This window comes from Triplophysa rosa, linkage group LG15 (genome assembly GCF_024868665.1).
Source record: "Triplophysa rosa linkage group LG15, Trosa_1v2, whole genome shotgun sequence".
In the NCBI taxonomy this organism is placed as follows: domain Eukaryota; kingdom Metazoa; phylum Chordata; class Actinopteri; order Cypriniformes; family Nemacheilidae; genus Triplophysa; species Triplophysa rosa.
Genome location: NC_079904.1, coordinates 17,518,837 through 17,539,634, shown reverse-complemented (window position 1 = coordinate 17,539,634; position 20,798 = coordinate 17,518,837). Strand labels below are relative to the sequence as shown.

The window sequence follows — 20,798 nt, the reverse complement described above, 5'->3', positions numbered from 1 at the left end:
AAGTAAAACAAGATTTTCTAAAGTAGGGGAGACTTCCCATCAGCTTTTTGGATTAGAAAAAGGGGTGTCACATCCCAGGATTGAGGCATAAAGGGTTAGAAAGACATGACTGATGGCTTTGTGAAATCTAAAAAAGAAGGTAATCATTTTTAAACAAATGCTCATTTGAAAAACACCCACCGTGCACAATAAACCAGGAATGTGCATTAAAATGGGGTCCTGTTGATTTGAAAACATTCTATGGTTTTAAAGATGCTCTGCGCACCGGTTTTGGGGGAAAAGGGGACTTTTTTTTGTGTGAACTTCAATACTACCGTGGAAATGCGAGAAACGCATAACTTGACTTTTTTGGTCATCTGCAATATTTAATGAGTTTGATCATTTGATGTTTTCACAGGGCCTAGCCTTTATGAACAAAAAGCACAATAAAGTTTTTTTTTAAGGGGTGTTGTTATTCTTTTCACCACCTAACCAATGAAATCTATAAGCACTTGATGTACACATATTGAAAAAGCAAATCTCTGTCAATGTGAAACATGGCTTTTAGGATCTAGTGTAATGGAAATAAGTTGCCTAATATATATTACAAATCATTTTAGAAGCTACAGTATGTCATTTTCCTCTTTCACAAATGCAACACTATTTGGGGGCATGTGAAATTGTTTAAAAATCCCACTTTCTTCAATTGTCTCGTAACTTCTTTTTGAGTTTTATTTTAATAAACGGATGGCTTTTACCACTAGATGACCTCTACCACTGGAGGTGGTCATCACGTCAATCATTCTAATAATGATAAATAATATTTTTCAGTCGTTATACAACGCCAAACAACATTCGGTTATTTGTTTGTGCAGCACTTTTAACAATGTGTTATTTAACAATTCGATTTTAAAGTCTTTATACTGGCTTTTACTTTTCCGTAAAGTACTGATCACGTGAAATGTCGCTTCTTTTAATTTACTGTTTACACCCCTTCACCAGTAGGGGCTTGTTTAATAATTGCTGATACAGTTGTAAGGTTTCCTATTGTGTTTTAGCTGCTGAATGAAGGGTTTCTTTAGGTTCAAGCATAGGCTGATCTCAGACCACATTTTCTTAGAGAGTGCCTTAAAAAAAGGTTTCTTAAAAAGTAGCTTTCTTGAACTAATATATATATATATACAGGTGCTGGTCATATAATTAGAATATCATCAAAATGTTGATTTATTTCACTAATTCCATTCAAAAAGTGAAACTTGTATATTATATTCATTCATTACACACAGACTGATATATTTCAAATGTTTATTTCTTTTAATTTGATGATTATAACTGACAACTAATGAAAATCCCAAATTCAGTATCTCAGAAAATTAGAATATTACTTAAGACCAATACAAAGAAAGGATTTTTAGAAATCTTGGCCAACTGAAAAGTATGAACATGAAAAGTATGAGCATGTACAGCACTCAATACTTAGTCGGGGCTCCTTTTGCCAGAATTACTGCAGCAATGCGGCGTGGCATGGAGTCGATCAGTCTGTGGCACTGCTCAGGCGTTATGAGAGCCCAGGTTGCTCTGACAGTGGCCTTCAGCTCTTCTGCATCGTTGGGTCTGGCATATCGCATCTTCCTCTTCACAAGTTAAGGTCAGGCGAGTTTGCTGGCCAATTAAGAACAGGGATACCATGGTCCTTAAACCAGGTACTGGTAGCCTTGGCACTGTGTGCAGGTGCCAAGTCCTGTTGGAAAATGAAATCTGCATCTCCATAAAGTTGGTCAGCGGCAGGAGGCATGAAGTGCTCTAAAACTTCCTGGTATACGGCTGCGTTGACCTTGGACCTCAGAAAACACAGTGGACCAACACCAGCAGATGACACGGCACCCCAAACCGTCACTGACTGTGGAAACTTTACACTGGACCTCAAGCAACGTGGATTCTGTGCCTGTGCTCTCTTCCTCCAGACTCTGGGACCCTGATTTCCAAAGGAAATGCAACATTTACTTTCATCAGAGAACATAACTTTGGACCACTCAGCAGCAGTCCAGTCCTTTTTGTCTTTAGCCCAGGCGAGACGCTTCTGACGCTGTCTGTTGTTGAAGAGTGGCTTGACACAAGGACTGCGACAGCTGAAACCCATGTCTTGCATACGACTGTGCGTAGTGGTTCTTGAAGCACCGACTCCAGCTGCAGTCCACTCTTTGTGAATCTCCCCCACATTTTTGAATGGGTTTTGTTTCACAATCCTCTCCAGGGTGCGGTTATCCCTATTGCTTGTATACACTTTTTTTCTACCACATCTTTTCCTTCCCTTCTCCTCTCTATTAATGTGCTTGGACACAGAGCTCTGTGAACGGCCAGCCTCTTTTGCAATGACCTTTTGTGTCTTGCCCTCCTTGTGCAAGGTGTCAATGGTCTTCTTTTGGACAACAGTCAAGTCAGCAGTCTTCCCCATGATTGTGTAGCCTTCAGAACTAGACTGAGAGACCATTTAAAGGCCTTTGCATGTGTTTTGAGTTTATTAGCTGATTAGAGTTTGGCACCAGGTGTCTTCAATATTGAACCTTTTCACAATATTCTAATTTTCTGAGATACTGAATTTGTGGTTTTCATTAGTTGTCAGTTATATTCATCAAAATTAAAAGAAATAAACATTTGAAATATATCAGTCTGTGTGTAATGAATGAATATAATATACAAGTTTCACTTTTTGAATGGAATTAGTGAAATAAATCAACTTTTTGATGATATTCCAATTATATGACCAGCACCTGTATATATGTATATATATATATATATATATAGCCTATATTTTTTGAACAAAATATACATATGAAGAGACCGGTTCCAAAATGAGATAACACATCATGTTTTATATTGTGCGTTCAGATTCATATGCATTAATATGCTAAGATTAATTTCTTCAGCCTCCTCGTTAGAGCGCCCGTCCGTCTCCCATCCGGACCGACTTCGGTTCGAGGCCCGCGCAGAGCGTTGCCTGTATATTATAGTAATAGCCTGTCTGTGTACGTGTGTGTGTGCGTGCGTGTCCGTGTGTGTGTGTGTCAATGTCTATGTGTGTTAGTACGTGTGCATATTGTGTGTGTGGAGTGTTTTGTAGGTGGGTATGTCTGTCTTCTGTGTTTTCAACTTTTTCTTGTTTTTGCAGGTACAACTTTAATTGTTTTGCTTATAGTCAATATGTCTTATGTACAGCTGCTTTGTAACAATGAAAATTGTAAAAAGCGCTATATAAATAAACTTGAGTTGAGTTGAGTTTGTCCGTTTAGGGCTACTGTAGAAACAACATGGTGAATTCCATGCAAGGGGAGCCAAAATACAAAGAAATGTTGTATTTTGTGTTCTGTGCGTAGAGTTGTATGTGGGTGAGTATGAACCTGTGTGCGCATCTGTATTCTGTGTGTGTTCACTTTTTTTTAAAACTTATAATAAAGTATAAATTTAATGTTTTGCTTATAGTCAATATGTTTCATGTACTGCTGTTTTGTAACAATGAAAATTGTAAAATGCTTTATATAAATAAAGTTGAGTTGAGAAAATCCTAGATTCAGACATTTGAAATGTTTAACGTTGACCTTAAGCCTCCATAGTCCGCCAATATCATCACTGCTTTCAAAACACACTGGCTCCAGCCCTTCACCCAAACAACATTTGATGCAGACCAGCCCAGAGCAGCCTGCTCCAATCACAGCAACACGCTTAGCCATGTTGCTTAGCAACACTGTCAACACTGGATGATCTTATAAAAATAGGAAGGAATCAACTGTTCAAAGAATCCACATTGGCATAGATCTACAGCAGTTGGTTAATCATTAAGAAGCACATGCCAGAAATCAATGATAGCACAATGCAGACAGTAATTCTAAACATTTGCTGCAAACTTAACACTGACAATATAATTCTCACCTTAGATGAAGACCGTCTGAGGTCTTTAATATTAAAAAATGCCAGATAGTTCTCCAGAAACAGTTGCTCTCTCTATAGCAATGGTCTCGTTGAAATCAGGCTACTATGTAATCAATTGAGTGTGTCTGAAGTCTCACAGAGAAGGCTTGTATGTGCTGGCTCTGGTTTAGGGTGGATTCGACGGTTAAGTGTTATAGATTTAAATCATGTTTAATCATTTGCCATCACTACAGATGTACAATTTCACTATCACTCTAAATCTGTTCTCCTGAATCTTATCATTTAACTAAAGATCATTGATCATTGCTTAAGATTCCATAGGTTTAATCATGATTTTTGTAGAAAACTATAGGTGACTATTAGTAACCATGTTTTTTGGTTTTAACTATTGCATGTTAACACCAGTTCCCTGTGCAGCATTCACTCTTTCCATTTCAGTGGCTTGTGTATTATTATAGGCTAATTAAGACATTCATGTGTCCATATATAAAAATAGATTATTATATTGATGTTTATTATCTATTATTAAATATTATTAAATATTATATTGACGCGACGCGACACACGGCTTGTTGGGATTCTCATGTTCAATGCATTCTATTGTCTTTTGTCACGTCGCAACAAACAACATGGTTTGTGCATTTGTTTTCAAATGCATTTAATTATTTTCTATTGTGACCCATGGTAATTGCATTGTAACAGTGAGCACTCCCATACGCCCGAACCTTTTCACTATGATAGGCTATATGAGAATGATAATTAAAAGACTCAATTAAAATTAATTAAATTATTATTATAAATTATATAAATTATATAATTATAAATTAATTAATCAATTAATTAAAAGAATTAAAACTGTGCGTTTTAAGGATAATCCAAAGCAAAAAATTAATCATAAAAAGCAATAATTAAAAATGACCACACTTTTTATATAAAATAAATGCCAGTTAACATCTGCAAAACTATTCTTCAATTATACTTTTCTATATTTCTACAATACTGACTTTCAAATTTAAGCCGTATTTTAGTGACAACTAGGCCTAGTTATTGCATTATCTTACTACATTATCTTAGTTTTGATTTAAACAAATTAACATGTTGCTCTTGTTGAAACATTATAATTATAATAATATATTATCGTAAAACAGTGAATGTCTAAAAAGAGGTGTTTTAACTTTCAACTAAAAGTGCAGTAACGTTACTGTAAAGTAAACCAATGAACACCGATGATGTTCACGCGTTGCAACACTTTTTAAACTGCGATTCATTTTACAGACAATTAGTAATGCATGAAAGGCATCAAAATCTAAAAATAAATAACACAACTTTTAAGACCTTGTGAATGGGCTTGAGTGCGAGTAGTGCGGTTGTTTTGTTGATACAGGAAGCTGGGGTGGGACCTGTAGAGGGGCTCGCGTCATGTCAAAACTAAAGCAGATTGTAAAACGTTAAAAGCAAGGCAGCTGTACATGTTTTAGCTGTCTTTATTTATCTGTTATTACATTTACATATGTTTACCCATGACATTTATGGTAATGTTGTACAGTATAATATTTTGCTCTTCTTTAAATGAATGAAAAATAGACCATAAGCATTTTGTTAAAAATTACTTTTATCAACGTTAAAGGGATAGTTCACAAAAAAGGAAAATTCTGTCATCATTTACTCACCCTCAGGTTGTTTCAAACCTGTATAAATGTATTTTGTCATGATTCTGCCCTCTCTTTTCACGCTTTTTGAGCCTTGAGGCAGAATCATGACCCACGTGTTTCATGTGGAGAGAGGTATTTTTTGTACTTATGGCTTTCCATACCGGTCTCGTCTTTGTTCCCGCCCTCTCGTCTCCTCATTATTGCTCGTTTATTGTTTCATGCCCCGCACCCGTTCCCGATCTTGAATTGGTTCCCTTTATTATGCCCTTGTGTCTTCTGTCCTGTGCTAGTTCATTTCGTTCCGTGTCCTCGTGGTTGTTCCTGCTTGTATTCATGTCTAGTTAAGTTTAGTCTACTGTATGTGAGTTTATGTCAAGAGTTTATTCAGTCAAGCTAGTGAGTCTTCGTGTTTAGTCTGGTGTATTATATTCCCCTGTTTTGTTATTTTACCCCCCTTGTGGGTTTTTTGGTTTTGTCTGTTTTGTTATAATAAATTATCTTGTGTTAACCCCTTACCCGCTCTCTGCGCCTGGGTCCTCTGTCCTTGTATCTTTGTTCCCTCCTCGTTCGTGACATGGGAGTCAATGGGGGTGAGATCTGTTTGGTTACTGACATTTTTTGGGTGAACTATCCCTTTAAGACGTTTAGAGCAGCATACAGGACTCCAATCATATAACAAATAAAGCCACAAAATTCGGATTTCATGCTATATACATTTTGTTAAGCTCTACTGGATGTTCTAAACCTAATCACAACGGGACAAAATTAAACGTTTAGCCTGGTCAATTTCTAACAAAAGCCATTCACGGGGTACGCCTTTCAGATAGACATGTCCAACCACCCAGGTGCACACACTTATAAATGTAATTACACTGCCACCTAGGGGTAAACCAAAGTATTACAACATATATTGCTCGGACATAAAGCTTTGTGACATAAAATTTGCTGTATTTATCACACAGTCTATAACTGAAGTCTAAGTGCAAATGTATGTTACTAGCAAGCTGATTTGCTATTATATGACATAAACACAGTACAGGATAATACATATTTAGTCACATTTAAATTAACCATTTGCAAATGTGTAGTGCTGTTTTAAGGTTATGATAAAAATGTTAGTGTGTATTTAGGTGACATTATAACCATTGTAGAAATAAGATGAATTATAATTAATAAAAAATCTTTTCTTTTCTTGTACTCTGAACCATACAGGTTTTAACAAAGGGTTTTGCCAAAGATCTATTATCTTTGGTATTACTCTATGGCATTACTGTATGTTTATTACATTAATCCCACTAATCATTTGTTTTATGATTAATTAAAAAACGATTAAAGTTACTTTCAAATGTATTGCAATTAGAAATAGAACAATACTATAGTTCATTATAAATACACTATTCCACTTTGTTTTCGATATTTAAATAAATATTTTGGCATTATTATAATTATTTTTGAAGTGCTGTTTGATGTTGCTTAGTTTGGTCTCTAAAGGTTGAGAAAAAAGTTTGACTGTATATTACAAAAAACCAGAAAATTAGAGCAGTTGTATTATAATATAACTAATTTACAGTTTTATTTAATTTCTAAACTATTATGAAAGTGCTAAGGCAGTATAGCTACTACAGAAGGGGAACACTTTGCATCCTCCTTACCTTGGGCGGCGCTGTGAGAAACACAAAGCCCTAGAACCCACAAACCGTTCTTCTCACATAAGCAACAAACATGGCAGACGAACTGGATGTTGTGGACATTGAGGGTGATGAACGCGATGAAAATGTGGGGTAGGAGTTTCTTTCTACTCATATCCCGCTGTTTAGTGAATGTTGTTAAAGTATGATTGAATAGAATTGAGTTCATGACTGATCAGAAGCGAAACAGGAGCGATCAAAAGCCATCAAAAGGGCAGGATGAAATAATCCACTCTGGTTATTTGAACACAGTCATACTGGTGTAACTTGATCAAAGACACCTTTAATGAATATATAGTGGAATATAACTATGGGGCTTTCGTTGGTAATAAGACATTGCTTATACGACTTTCTAGTATGAACTGTTTAACATGCAACTCTAATGGCACCAGTCATGTATTATAATGAACGTGTTAACGTCATCGCTTAATTTTTGTTTAAAATAACTCGCCATTAATATGGCTATACATTATTGTGGCACCTTAACACACACCTGCAACTTTCCTTTTCCTTAATCCATGATTTTTTCTGTATGTAAGACCTGACCTAATGCATCCTTACTTTATAGTGACCTGAGCAGTGCTGAGATACTTCAGGACCAATACTTACAGTCTGCATGGAAAAAAAACAGCAGTATTCTGGTGAAGCAACTTTATTATTATTTTTGTATAGTGTTGACCAATTGTGTATAAGAGAATATGCACTTTAACACTTGCTAAAGATATGTGGTTTTTTTGGAGATGGTTGTGATGTGTTCGTCTGTTTTCAGCCATGGACGCTGGACAGCTCTATCAGTGATGAAAACAGGCAGGCCATTGAGAGCATGCTGCTTGAAGAACAGTATCCTTCAGTCGTACACATACAGGTTCACACTAATTATAAATGCTTGTTTTTGTGTGTTTTAGTGTGTTTACATTTTCTAATAGATGTTTAAAAGTGTGTGATCAGTTATTGAAAGCATATGGCTGTTTTTCTTAATAAAGAAAGGTATTATTTTGCCAGTAATAAAACACCAAAGGTAGCATGGACCAATGAGAACACTAAAGTCAAAAAGTAAGTATAGACAATCCACCATTTTAAAGGGATACTCCACCCATTAATGAAAATTCTGTCATTAATTACTCACCTTCTAGTTGTTCCAAACCTGTAATAAAAATCTATGATTGGGTTGAACACAAAGAAAGTTATTTGGAAAAATGTTCTTATAATGATCAATGGTGCCCCCGAACTGTCAATGGCTAACATTATTCTAAATATCATTTTTGTGTTCAACCGAACAAAGACATTTATACAGGTTTAAAAGAACTTGAGGGTGAGGAATTCAAAAAATATTTTTAATTTTTGGGTGAAGTATCCCTTGAAAATATTTGTTCATAATATGACAACACAAAATATGTCTAGTAATTTTTTTAAAGTAGTAACTATTAGTTTTCTTTTTAGGTCATTGGTGAAGACCTCTGTAGCGTCAACACGTTGGGCAGAAGAGGAGAAGGATCTCTTTGAAAAAGGACTTGTATGTTTTTCTATTGTGTTTTCTGAAATTTAGCAAGGGTCTTCTATTTACCATACAAGAACACTGAGAAGAAGACTTGCTCTCTCTTGTATTAAATTCTAGTTTGTATTTGTGTAATGATTTCCAGGCTGAATTTGGACGCAGGTGGACCAAAATTGCCAAACTGATCGGTACTAGGACGGTTCTACAGGTGAAGAGCTATGCAAAGCAGTACTTCAAAAATAAGGTATGATTTCTGTTTTTTCCAACTCCAAATCACTTGTATATACTAGTTTTTAGAGTATTTATGGTTTAAAGCCATTAAAGGAGTAGTTCACCTTCAAAATGAAAAAAAACATTTACACACCCTCTTGTCAATTCAAACCGGTATGACTTTCTTTCTTCTGCAGAACACAAAAGATGATATTTTGAAAAATGCAGGTAACAGAACAGCATATCCCCCCATTCACTTCTATTGTATGGACACAAAGTCAATGGGGGGGGGAGGGGGGCTGTTAACAAATGTTTTCAAAATAGCTTCTTTTGTGTTCTGCGGAAGAAAGTTGTATAGGTTATAAATGATAAGAGGGCAAGTAAATGATGACAGAATTTTCATTTTTAACTACTCCTTTAATGTGTACAATGATACATAAAAGCTTTCCTGTAGCTCAGTGGCTAGAGTGTGGCGCTAGCAATGCCAAGGTCATGAGTTCGATGCCAGGATTGCACATACTCAAATACAAATGTATAGTATCATGCAATGTAAGTCGCTTTGGCTAAAAATTGTTTTACTATTATGTAAATAAAAGTTTATGACCTGAACAACCTTGCATAGCAGAAAAGGTTTTTGATAATTTCCTCCGTTATGACATACAACGAAACATAATTTCATGGTTACCAAAAATATCTAAATGAATAATGTTTTAATTACTTCATTTTGTTATATCATATAAAGTTATTTTCAAATAACTGTATTTATGAAAAGTTTGTTTTAATGAATTTATCAGTAACAAAAACTGAGCATCAAGTGTCTCCATCAGTGGTACTGCTGATAATCTTATTATTCTTTGCATTTGACTTTTTAGACGAAAACAGAAATACCTGCTGAAGTATCTACCACCAAAGCCGCTCCAAACCCTGATTTCCCCTCTATAGCTATAGTCCCTTCAGTCCAGCCTGATATCTCAGCACTGACCAACGCTGTGCGCATCGAGCGGCTCTCGGATGACGAGGATGTTGACATCACTGACGACTCCAGCAATGATGGGTTTCAGGTGGAAAACCAGTCAGACTGTGACGACAAAGAAGAAATCCATCCAATGTCACCCCAAACAGATGATCTTTTAACCTCTCTGACACAATCACAAACCACAGCTTCAGATGGACCAACTGATCCAGACACAAATGAAATCGCTGGCCTCTCTCAGAATAGGTTTGATCTAGAACCAGATGAGGAAAGTGTAAACAACTTATTTATGTCAGGCAGTCCAGGCAAAGACAGCCTTCTTGAGGAAGAGAGTAGTGATAGAGCAGGTATGTTGTCGTACAATGACTGTGACTACAGATAAATTATTGCTAGAATTATGCATAGTTTCATTGTTGAAAAATTATTTCACCACAGATAAGATGGAGTCAGGTGAATGTCCAGAGGAGGAAGTGGTGGAAGACCAGGAAGATGAGGAGGAGCTCAGACCTCCGGAGCAGGAGGTCACATTGGACTTAAACACAGTCACAGAAGAGGAGAAGCAGGCCATCTCTGAATTTTTTGAGGGTCGTCCATCCAAAACCCCAGAGAGATATCTGAAAATCCGAAATTACATCCTCGACCAGTGGTGAGACTTTGTATTTAATGTGCATTCAGGAGGAACCTTTCAGTTATATATAGGAGAATACATTTTTAAGACTTTTGATTTATTTCTACTCTCTCATTGTGTTGAAAATAGTCAATAACAAATCAGACCATCCAGTAAGTCGGTTATGTTAAAGGGATTTTTTCTTAAAGGGATAGTTCACCCCAAAATGAAAATTCTCTCATCAGTTACTCATCCTCAAATTGCTTCAAACCTGTATAAATTTCTATGTTCTAACCAACACAAAGAAAGATATTTGAAAGAATGTTGGCAACTGAGATTTCTGGGGCACCATTGTCTACAATAGTAGAAATAAATGATTGTATATTGAACAAGATATTGAAGATTTTAAGAAAACAAACAGTTCTGGGGCGCCTTTGACAACCATTTAATGTAAGTCAATGGTGCCCCAGAAATCTCAGTTGCTAACATTCTTCTCAATATCTTTTGCAGGTTTGGAACAACTTGAGGTTTTTGGTTGAAATATCCCTTTAAAACTGACAGTCATTTATTGTCTCTGTAGGGGGAAAAGTAAACCTAAGTACCTGAACAAGACATCGGTTCGTCCAGGTTTGAAGAATTGCGGGGATGTAAACTGCATTGGTCGAATACACACCTACCTGGAACTCATTGGAGCGATCAACTTTAACTGCGGTAATGCTACTTCTGCTTTTTTTTCATTCTTTTTTAATGACTCATTTTTAAAACCAAAAAATTACTACTTTACACTCACTTTCTCTCCCTTCATTTGTAGATCAGGCAATCTATAACCGCCCGCGATTGGTCGACCGCTCTCGACTGAAGGAAAGCAAAGACAGCCTGGAGGCTTATCACCTTGCCCAGAGACTTCAGTCTATGGTAGGAAACACTGGAATGGAATCTTATTTTCATGATATTGTCCATTAGCAGCTCTATTTTCCCTGCATCTCATTTACTGATTGTTTTAATGATCGCTCTGTTTTGGTGTGTTGTTTTGTAGCGTACAAGGAAGCGCAGAACTCGGGACGTGTGGGGAAATTGGTGTGACGCTAAAGATCTGGAGGGCCAGACGTTTGAGGTAAAAAAAATCTATAGACCATATCTGTTCTTTGGGTTGAGTTCACGGCCTACTGCAGCGGAGATTTTTAATGAAAACTGGTCATTCTATCATCAGTTAATCATGTTAATGTTGCTTCAAACCCATATGATTTTTCACGGAACATGAATAGAGATTGTTAGTGCTTCACTTTTGTCAAGTCTTTTCAGGTATGGGCAGTTTACTTAATGATCATATTTGCATCTCTACCATCACTTGTTAATGACACAATGTGTGAAATTGAATTGTTTGGTGTAACTACCTCTTAAGGTTAAATACTAAACATTTTATGGAAGTACAGTGTTTTATACACAATGGGCATCATTCATGAAACACTAGCAGAACGATTTTTTGTGTAAATCGTTTGTAAAGTTGTTTTGACGTAAATTTTCGGATTCATTAATTTTTTTTCAAATATTTTCAAAGTGTTAGCTGGTATGAAAGAAATGTCCACCTGCTCCATAGCATGTGTAAGTAGTGCGTAAAACGCAGGTAACATTCTGTATTCTTTTAGACAAACTTATGACACTGCATTTTGATGCACTATGTATCATAATGATATTTCACAAGTTCTTTTGCCCTCTCTTTTATAATTTTTAACTTTTTAACTTTGGGTAAATGCAGAGCTCGTTACTGGCCTTCTTTACACAGCCGTCCAATCACAGCAGCGAAGAGGTGGGACAAACACTACATTGACCAACCATCATACACAACAATGGAGAAGTTAATATGAAGGGTTACTGCATTTTCATATTAAGTAATATTCTTGAAAATAAGATACTAGTAGGCTAACTGTTGCGGATATTCTAAATCACACCAACCAACGCATCTCCGGAATAACGTGCAGTGCCTCCAAAGCGTTCTCAGGCGCCACCAGCTGGTCGTTTTCAGAAGAGCACGAGGTATTATTATTTTAGCTGGCTAAAAACGCTTTGGTGGATACAGTTTAATTGATTAATTTATTTGTAAGCATATAGCCTATTAGTATATTATTCAATATAATGTAGCCAAACCAGAGAATGAAGTCTAGAGGATTCCGGCATTCCTAGATATGAAATTTACGTATCTTTAATTTAGTGCTGTCAATCGATAAAAATTTTAATCGAGCTGATTAATCTCAAATTTAAAATACCAGGATTTACCTGTAAATTTGTTGAAATAAAGAAATGCATGACAAACTAGTTTAAGGAAACAGATTCTCCAGTTTAATTATCTCAACAATTTACATTTCTATTATAATCCTATTTTAGAAATTAAATGTTTGCAAAGAGACCAAATGAACAGTATCTACATTCTTGATCTAATAATAAAGAAAATGAAATGCATAACAAACTAGCTTAAGGAAACAGATCCTCCAGTATAATTATCTCAACAGTCAACAATTATATTATTGGCCTATTTTAGAAACGAAATGTCTGTAAAGAGACAAAATGAACAGTCTCTACAGTGTGCATCTGTGCAACATTCCTCCTGCCAACCAATCATACAGTCTGTTGTTTCAGCCAGTTGCTAAGAGAGACTAGCTTATTAACATTTTCAGATGACAGAGCTGACCTCTTCTTCTGCACAATGTGGCCTGCCAAAGAGAACTATCTCTCACACGGGACTGTTGAGGCAGGTGTAGCCAAATACCGTTTTGCAATATGGGCAGGCTTACCATTGGAACCTGAATGTGCTGACCACCACTGCAGTGGACATGTGTCTGTGCTGATACAGGGCTCTGTCTTGTACCTCTCTAGACATGTATCTGTGAACAGTGCCTCATCATCAGACTCTGATCCCATCACTATGAGGGCCATCTTCTTCTTTGGTGGCTCTGGTTCTATTTCTTCTCCAAAGGTCTGTGGAGCAGGTTCTCCATGCTTCAGCATCATATTCAGCTTTTGCCACACCTCTCCCCTCTCTGCTTTGGGCAAGCACCTCAGCTCATTGAACCTGGGATCTAGAGCTGTTGCTACCTTTAACCACAATAGGTTTGAGGTCTCCCTTCGCCTGTTGAGGTCCTTTGTGAATGCACCCTTGAAGCGCACTATGTAGGCAGGGTCAACATTAGAGACTTCCATTGTACGCAGGAGATGGCACAGCGCAGGTAGCACCACAGAGCAGGATACATACTTTTCACCACCTAGGAGCTCAGTGATGTACCTACAGTACAGACACACAATTGACAAAATGAGACTACAGTTTACATTCAGATGGTACCTATTCAGGGTATATTACATTATGTTTAGACGACTTATAAACTACTTTATTTCATTAGTAAAATTGAATCGAAAAAAATCACATTACTTGCATGGTTCCAGCACTGCTTCCAGTTTTGCCAGTCTGTCAAAATCAGCTGAGGTTAGCATGGCTAACTTATGCTTCTGCTGTGCCAGCGCTGCGTTCAGTGGATCTTTATTGCATTGAAGCCGCCTTATCTGTTAGTCCATGCGAGACTTGCAGAGTTTTTAGCTCTGCAGTGTTTGCGGGACTGTGCTTGAAGTGTCCAACTATTTTACGGCACTTTGCTAAAATGCTGTCAAATCCGCTGTCCCGAATAGCCACGGTGATTATTCTTTGTATAACGTGCGCCACACAAGGAATATGCTCGAATAGTAAACTCCTTGCAGCAGCAATCATATTGGGAGCACTGTCCGTTCCTATTGTAGTGACTTTGTCCGTTATCTTCCACTCGCAACGTTAAAAAACTGGTTAGCGCATGCTTTGGCAAAATGCCTTTCTTCGGTTTTTAACACACCTAAAGTGATTGAGTGCAGATGCCAGTTGTCATCGATTAAGTGTGCTGTTACACCGAGGTAGTTTTGGTTACTTACTGATGTCCAGTGGTCTCCAGTAAGTGCAATGAAAGTGCCTTCTGGCAACTGACTTTTTAGCTTTTTCAGTGTCAGACGTACAGTTCATCTACTCTCGAAACAATAACGTTAGTTCCCCTCGAAGGTAACTGGTATGATGGGTCGCCTGTGGCAATCTGAATGATGTCTTGAAGCCCACGGTCCTGAACTATGCTGATGGGTCTGCAGTCTGTGGCGATCCATTTAGTAATGGAATAAGTTAGCTTTGCTGTTGTTGTTTTGTTTACAGGTTTGCCCCGGTTGCACTCATCCAGTGTCCTTTGACGAGCACGGCTTGTTGACGCTGTCTCATCACCAGCAACTTTGCTAACATCTGCAAAATACATATGTTTGGCCCGAAGATGGTACTTCAAACTTGTCGTGCTTCGGTGATAAGACAATTCGTCGCTACAATAAGTGCACACTACTTTGGTTTTATCCAAACTTCCATCTGGAAGCTTTTTATAAAGAAACTTGCCATTAAGCAGACCAGGTGTTGTGTCTTCTGCCATCATGTTAAGCAGCGTAGCGTTCACTGTACGTCACCAAAGGCTTCGGCTTAGGGCACCCGTCTCTGCGCTACGATGACGGCAAGAAGTTGGGTTCAAACCTTATTAAACGATTAATTCTCGTTAAAAAAATATTAACGCATTACATTTTTTTGATTAATCGCATGTTAACGCGTTAACGTTGACAGCCCTACTTTAATTCATAGGCGGGGATTATGTTAATTTTGAATGAGCGTGCTTGCGTTTTACGAGTGATTGGAATTCATTAACATACACACATTTTACTATCAAATCTGACGTTTACGAAGTATTTGTGAATCTGGAGGAAAGTTTTCGGGAAGGTCTGTTTTACACACAAATTACTCAGAATTTACTCATATATTTACAAATGTTTCATGAATGAGGCCCATTATGTTGTATGGAAAAATCAATTACAATGTGTTTAGAAATGTTGTGTTTTATTCAGCATCTAAGCGCAGAGGAACTGGCTCTCAGGAGAGAGGAGATGAGGAAAAAAGGACCGAAACCATCTAAACTCTCCAAACAAAGAGGGTAAACACACACACTGTTGTTGCTGCTGTTTTAACCAATGCATGGTTAGGATAATAAGCTCAACAAAAAAAATCATGTATAACGGCTTCTTTATGTCTGCAGCTCTTTCGATCCGTTCCAGCTAATTCCATGCAAGTCTTTTGGAGAGGACAGAGAGGTACACACACTTCATGTCTTTGAGATTTCCGCTCTTAAATGTAATGCAAAAGAAACTTAGTTTAGCTTTCTGCTGCAGCGAATTTATTGAGAGAACATAAGTTACTTCACACTTATTGTTATTTGTTTGATGTTTCTTGTTCCATTAGGAACCCTACAGAGTGCTTGTTTGTGCTGAAGCTCTTGTGGTCATGGATTTAGTAAGTATCATGTGACAAATGTAGTCTAAATTAAGCTTCATTTTTGGTCTCCTTTTTATTCATTGGTATTTTATTGTTTTGTTTTCCCAGCATGCTCATGTATCTATGGGAGAGGTGATTGGCCTTTTAGGAGGAACGTATAAAGAGGACGAAATGGTTTTAAAGGTTAGATTTAATCATACATTTTTTGGGAGGCATTTTGCTTTCAGACTGAAATGTGTGTCACATCACCCATAGTTTGCATCTTGTTTGTGTTATTTGTTATATTATTTTATTTTATTTGTGGTATTATAATTTGTGATGTATGTCCATGTTTTTGTGTCTACAGATCTGTGCAGCTGAACCTTGTAACAGTTTGAGCACAGGTATGCAGTGTGAGATGGACCCCGTCTCTCAAACTCAAGCTTCCGAACTGCTTGCGGGCAAAGGTCACAATGTCGTGGGCTGGTACCATTCTCATCCGGCCTTTGACCCAAACCCCTCCCTCAGAGACATTGACACTCAGGCCAAATACCAGGTTAGAGATTTTAGTTCTGTAGTGCTCCTGCTACAGTTTTTTGGCTGTAGAGATTAAAGTATGAAGGTATTTCAGTAGCAAAACTTGAGAGCATGTAGATTTTAATTTGTGAACTTGTAAAGTAAGTATTTGTACCTGTACACTAAAATGTACACTCACAGCCCCAGTGTGAAAACTTGTCAAATAAAAAACTGAAGTTGAATGTTGAGATTTGCACTCGTGGACAAAACTCACAAATCTGTCTTCTGCATTTGAAGTTGCAGAAAAATAGTCACAAACGTGTAAACTGGCATTTACAAAATACATTGGCAGATACAAATGCATAGCACATATTTACACGTTTTCCTAGATTCAGATTTGAATTGCAACCACAAATAGGCATCTACAACCTCTCAAACCTGTCACTGCAGTTTCAAATCTTCCCGCCTTGACTTTTGCTACTACTTTCGCGATAAACCCGTTGCAAAACTAACTTGTGCACTTGAAAGCTCAGAGGCGAGAGAAAGAACGGCATTTGATGACGTCACGCGGCTGAGCCACACCGCCCCCTAATGGCGGGAAAAATCACAATGAAAGGATCTAGCAAATAATAGTTTAAATAATGTTTAAATAACTAAAGCGAAACCATCAGACTTATGTATACTATCATGTATAATTATTCCATGACTTATACTATCTTGTATAGATATCATTTCGTAATGTATTTTAATGATATCATTCTGTATACTATCGATAATACGTTGTGTACTATGGTTTGTTTTAAAATATAATGACAGGCTGACTACATTTTCCGTTATGTATACTATAATGTTCATTGATATACTATATAAAAATGTACATTTACACAGTTCAACATTATGATTCTATAGCCTAACCCTTGAGAATTATTATTGCTTTAGTTATAATGTTACCAATATTATATTAATATATAAAAAAACACGTTCCTGGTAGTATAATATAAATGTAAATTAAATTCAGTGAGCAATGTATTATTGACCATTATTGCACTTTTAAGCTATTTCTACTTTTTTATATTTTTTTGTTATTTTCAATAAAGGGAAAATGAACAGAAATTGTATGCAGGACTGTGCAATGCCACCATATACAGTATTGGGGTTGTGGGTTTACCTGGAAGTTTCTTTTCTCATGGAAGGTTTGGATTTTTAACAGATGAGCTTAAACATATTTAATCAATATTTAGTGTACAATTATTTTCTCATGTGATAATTACTAGCCGCAGGATAATGCATCCAGTCGGTTGTTATCGCAGAATAAACCCCTTCAGTGTTATACAAGAACTGATTCTGATCATTCTGATATAGGAGCCTTACACAATGACAGGCTGACTGTACATTTTCTGTTTTTAATTTTGATCATTATCGTCAGCGAACTTGCTTCAGCTAAGTTAGGTTGTTAATTAGGTTGCTAATTTATACATCACCCTTATCAGATTCAAGATCTTTATTGTCATACAGTATGTACCTGTAAAAAAAATATATTTTGCAGATGGGGTAGAAAAGCAATAAATATATAATAAAGGACAAACATAGAACAAAGATATACTGCAGTAAATATAAAAGAGAATAAAATAGAAAAGTTAATTTATAGTAAAAAAGTGGCCGTAAGTAGTATTTTTGTTAAGGAAAATGTATTTATTGATTTAGAGTTTCATCTTAAATTAAATACTGTATTAGTGATTTAAATTGTGGTTTTTCCTGCCATTAGGGGGCGGTGTGGCTCAGCCGCGTGACGTCATCAAATGCCGTTCTTTCTCTCGCCTCTGAGCTTTCAAGTGCACAAGTTAGTTTTGCAACGGGTTTATCGCGAAAGTAGTAGCAAAAGTCAAGGCGGGAAGATTTGAAACTGCAGTGACAGATTTGAGAGGTTGTAGATGCCTATTTGTGGTTGCAATTCAAATCTGAATCTAGGAAAACGTGTAAATATGTGCTATGCATTTGTATCTGCCAATGTATTTTGTAAATGCCAGTTTACACGTTTGTGACTATTTTTCTGCAACTTCTAATTCAGAAGACAGATTTGTGAGTTTTGTCCACGAGTGCAAATCTCAATATTCAACTTTAGTTTTTTATTTTACAGGTTTTGACATTGGGGCTGTGAGTGTACATTTTAGTGTACAGGTACAAATACTTACTTTACAAGTTCACAAATTAAAATCTACATGCTCTCAAGTTTTGCTACTTAAATACCTTCATATTAAAGGTGGGTTAACTGATTTCCGAATTACGCTTTAGACAACCAAAACAACCTTGTAGCCAATCAGCAGTAAGGTGCACAGTGCACAGGATGAACATTAGCTGAGCCGAGCGCTGACGAAAGTGAAAGATGGGGGTAGGGGTGTGTTTGTTTTGGTGATTTGAACATTAACAACGGCGAGAGAAATCGGACACCCCTGCCTTTAAGCTGATTTTTTTATAATCTTTATTTATTTTTGTGAATTGCAGACTTATTTCTCTCGAGGTGGTGCTCCATTTATCGGGATGATTGTCAGCCCGTATAACCCCAGTAACTCCTCCCCTTTCTCTCAGACCACCTGTCTGCTGGTACAGGAGGAGGTTGGACCCTCTGGACCTGAAAGTATGTTACAGCATTTGGTAGAGTGGTTGTTGAACGTAGTTTGCATCACTAAGGCAAGGCACTGAAATTTGTAATTCTGTAATTCTGTGTTTCAGAACTTCCATACCGGTTTAACATGCAGTATTTGTCTGAGCTTCCTGATTGGTCAGAAGTGATGAGAAGAACAGAATGGGTGGTTTTCAAGTATAGACAGTGTCATGGGTATGCTGTGTTTGTGTGTATACTGCATTCATGGAAATTGAGTTATTCTTTGGTTTGAGCTTATTATTACTGACGTTTGGTTATTGTTGTCTTTGTTTAGGAGTGTACCAATGGACAGGCTTTTTCGTAGAGATTCTTCTCTCACTTGCCTGGAAAAGGTTTCATTAAACATCATCCTCCAATAAGTTTTAGTTTCAGTCTCATGCCCCCTTCACATGTTTCATATATATTGAATGGCGGTTGTGTTACTGTTGTCGACTCTTATTTTTTGTAGTTACATTTTTGTATGTGGTTACACATAAATATAAAACAATGGCTCAAATTAACATTAAAGTCCCCGTGAACCGGAAGTTGCGATCGTTTTTACTTCCGTATTCTGACACATTTCCGAGTGAAAAGGAATCTGAAAGGAGAAAATTAGTGGGCGTTGCTTGCGTTTTTCACTGCAAATTGATTGGATGGGTAAAACAGCTGTTGCATTGATTTTGAAATGAAGCTGGCAGCAGACTGACAGTTGAATGGGAGGAGTTAACGGATGCTCCGACCAAGCCGTCTAATTTACAGTACGTCATTTCAGATGGATAGTCGTTTCAGGGCGGAAGTGCATTTTCAGATTTTAACTGAAGATTATGAGGGTACATGAATTTTAAAAAGAAAATGACCCACATTGATAAGCTATTTACAATAAACGCTGCAATATTTCATGAAAAAGTAAGAATTGTCATTTTTAATTTCACTGGGACTTTAACTTCTCTGTTTAGTCACTGTGTCACTCACATTGCACTTCATTTGCATGCAGTTCAGCTGTGGTAAAAGATTTCTCATGTCAGTCCTTAATAAATACATTTTGTATTGATCTTGTCTCTCAACAGATGCTTGCATCAGCCCGTAACATTTTGGAGCAGGTATCAGATGCTGAAGTAGAGACTTGGCTCGTTCAGTTCCAAACCTTGTTTCAGACACATTTTCTTCCTGATACTGGCTCTTCCACCTCTCAGCCTCATGAACCAATATCACCGCACCATTTACTGTCATTCTACTCCGAGCCAATCAACAACAGCCTCATCACAGATGAAGAACAGCAAACAGTTGACTCTGACAGCCAAGTTGAAGTGTTCACTATAGGAACTGTTAACCATATCATAAACTGTAATAAAGAAGAGAATGCAGATTTTACAGAGACTATCAGTTCAGAAACTGTGAAATAATCTGTTGAATCTGACAACGGATTTACCGTATAGAATCTGCTGTTGTAAAAAAATATACACACTGTTCAAAACTGATATTTAGAAACTTGTGCGATACATTACATTACTAATGATATAATGTAACTTTTTACTTTCATTAATATAATTTGTAAAGTGTTAGTTTTCATAAAATTTAAGTTTCAACATGCAATGTCTTTATTGTGAAATTTTTATTAAGGTTTAAATACATAGTTCTTTCTAGTTTGATAACTATGTTTTTATTATCAAACTTTGAGCTTACTGCAGTAACCGAGTCGATAACAAATATATCATGTTGATGAGTCAGTTATATACAAATATGAATTAAACAATTAAAAGATACAT

General features: G+C 36.8%; 1 protein-coding gene across 1 annotated transcript; it reads left to right on the top strand.

Moving 5' to 3' along the window:
* Positions 1-7,256: 7,256 nt before the first annotated feature.
* Positions 7,257-20,786, top strand: mysm1 (Myb-like, SWIRM and MPN domains 1). Its single transcript, XM_057353759.1, has 20 exons — positions 7,257-7,339; positions 7,815-7,887; positions 8,016-8,086; positions 8,234-8,299; positions 8,687-8,759; positions 8,887-8,985; positions 9,824-10,271; positions 10,360-10,570; positions 11,112-11,242; positions 11,343-11,446; positions 11,568-11,645; positions 15,473-15,558; positions 15,661-15,715; positions 15,864-15,914; positions 16,005-16,079; positions 16,243-16,431; positions 18,894-19,026; positions 19,122-19,227; positions 19,328-19,385; positions 20,100-20,786. The coding sequence occupies exons 1-20, from the start codon at positions 7,281-7,283 to the stop codon at positions 20,433-20,435; spliced, it is 2,502 nt and encodes an 833-aa protein (XP_057209742.1). The 5' UTR covers positions 7,257-7,280; the 3' UTR covers positions 20,436-20,786.
* Positions 20,787-20,798: the final 12 nt, after the last annotated feature.

Bases quoted from the DNA above. Each gene is read 5' to 3' on its own strand.
- mysm1 (XM_057353759.1), top strand. From the start codon at position 7,281: ATGGCAGACGAACTGGATGTTGTGGACATTGAGGGTGATGAACGCGAT. The intron at 8,087-8,233 runs GTATCCTTCAGT...TAATAAAGAAAG, and splicing joins AGCATGCTGCTTGAAGAACA to GTATTATTTTGCCAGTAATA. The intron at 10,272-10,359 runs GTATGTTGTCGT...ATTTCACCACAG, and splicing joins AGAGAGTAGTGATAGAGCAG to ATAAGATGGAGTCAGGTGAA.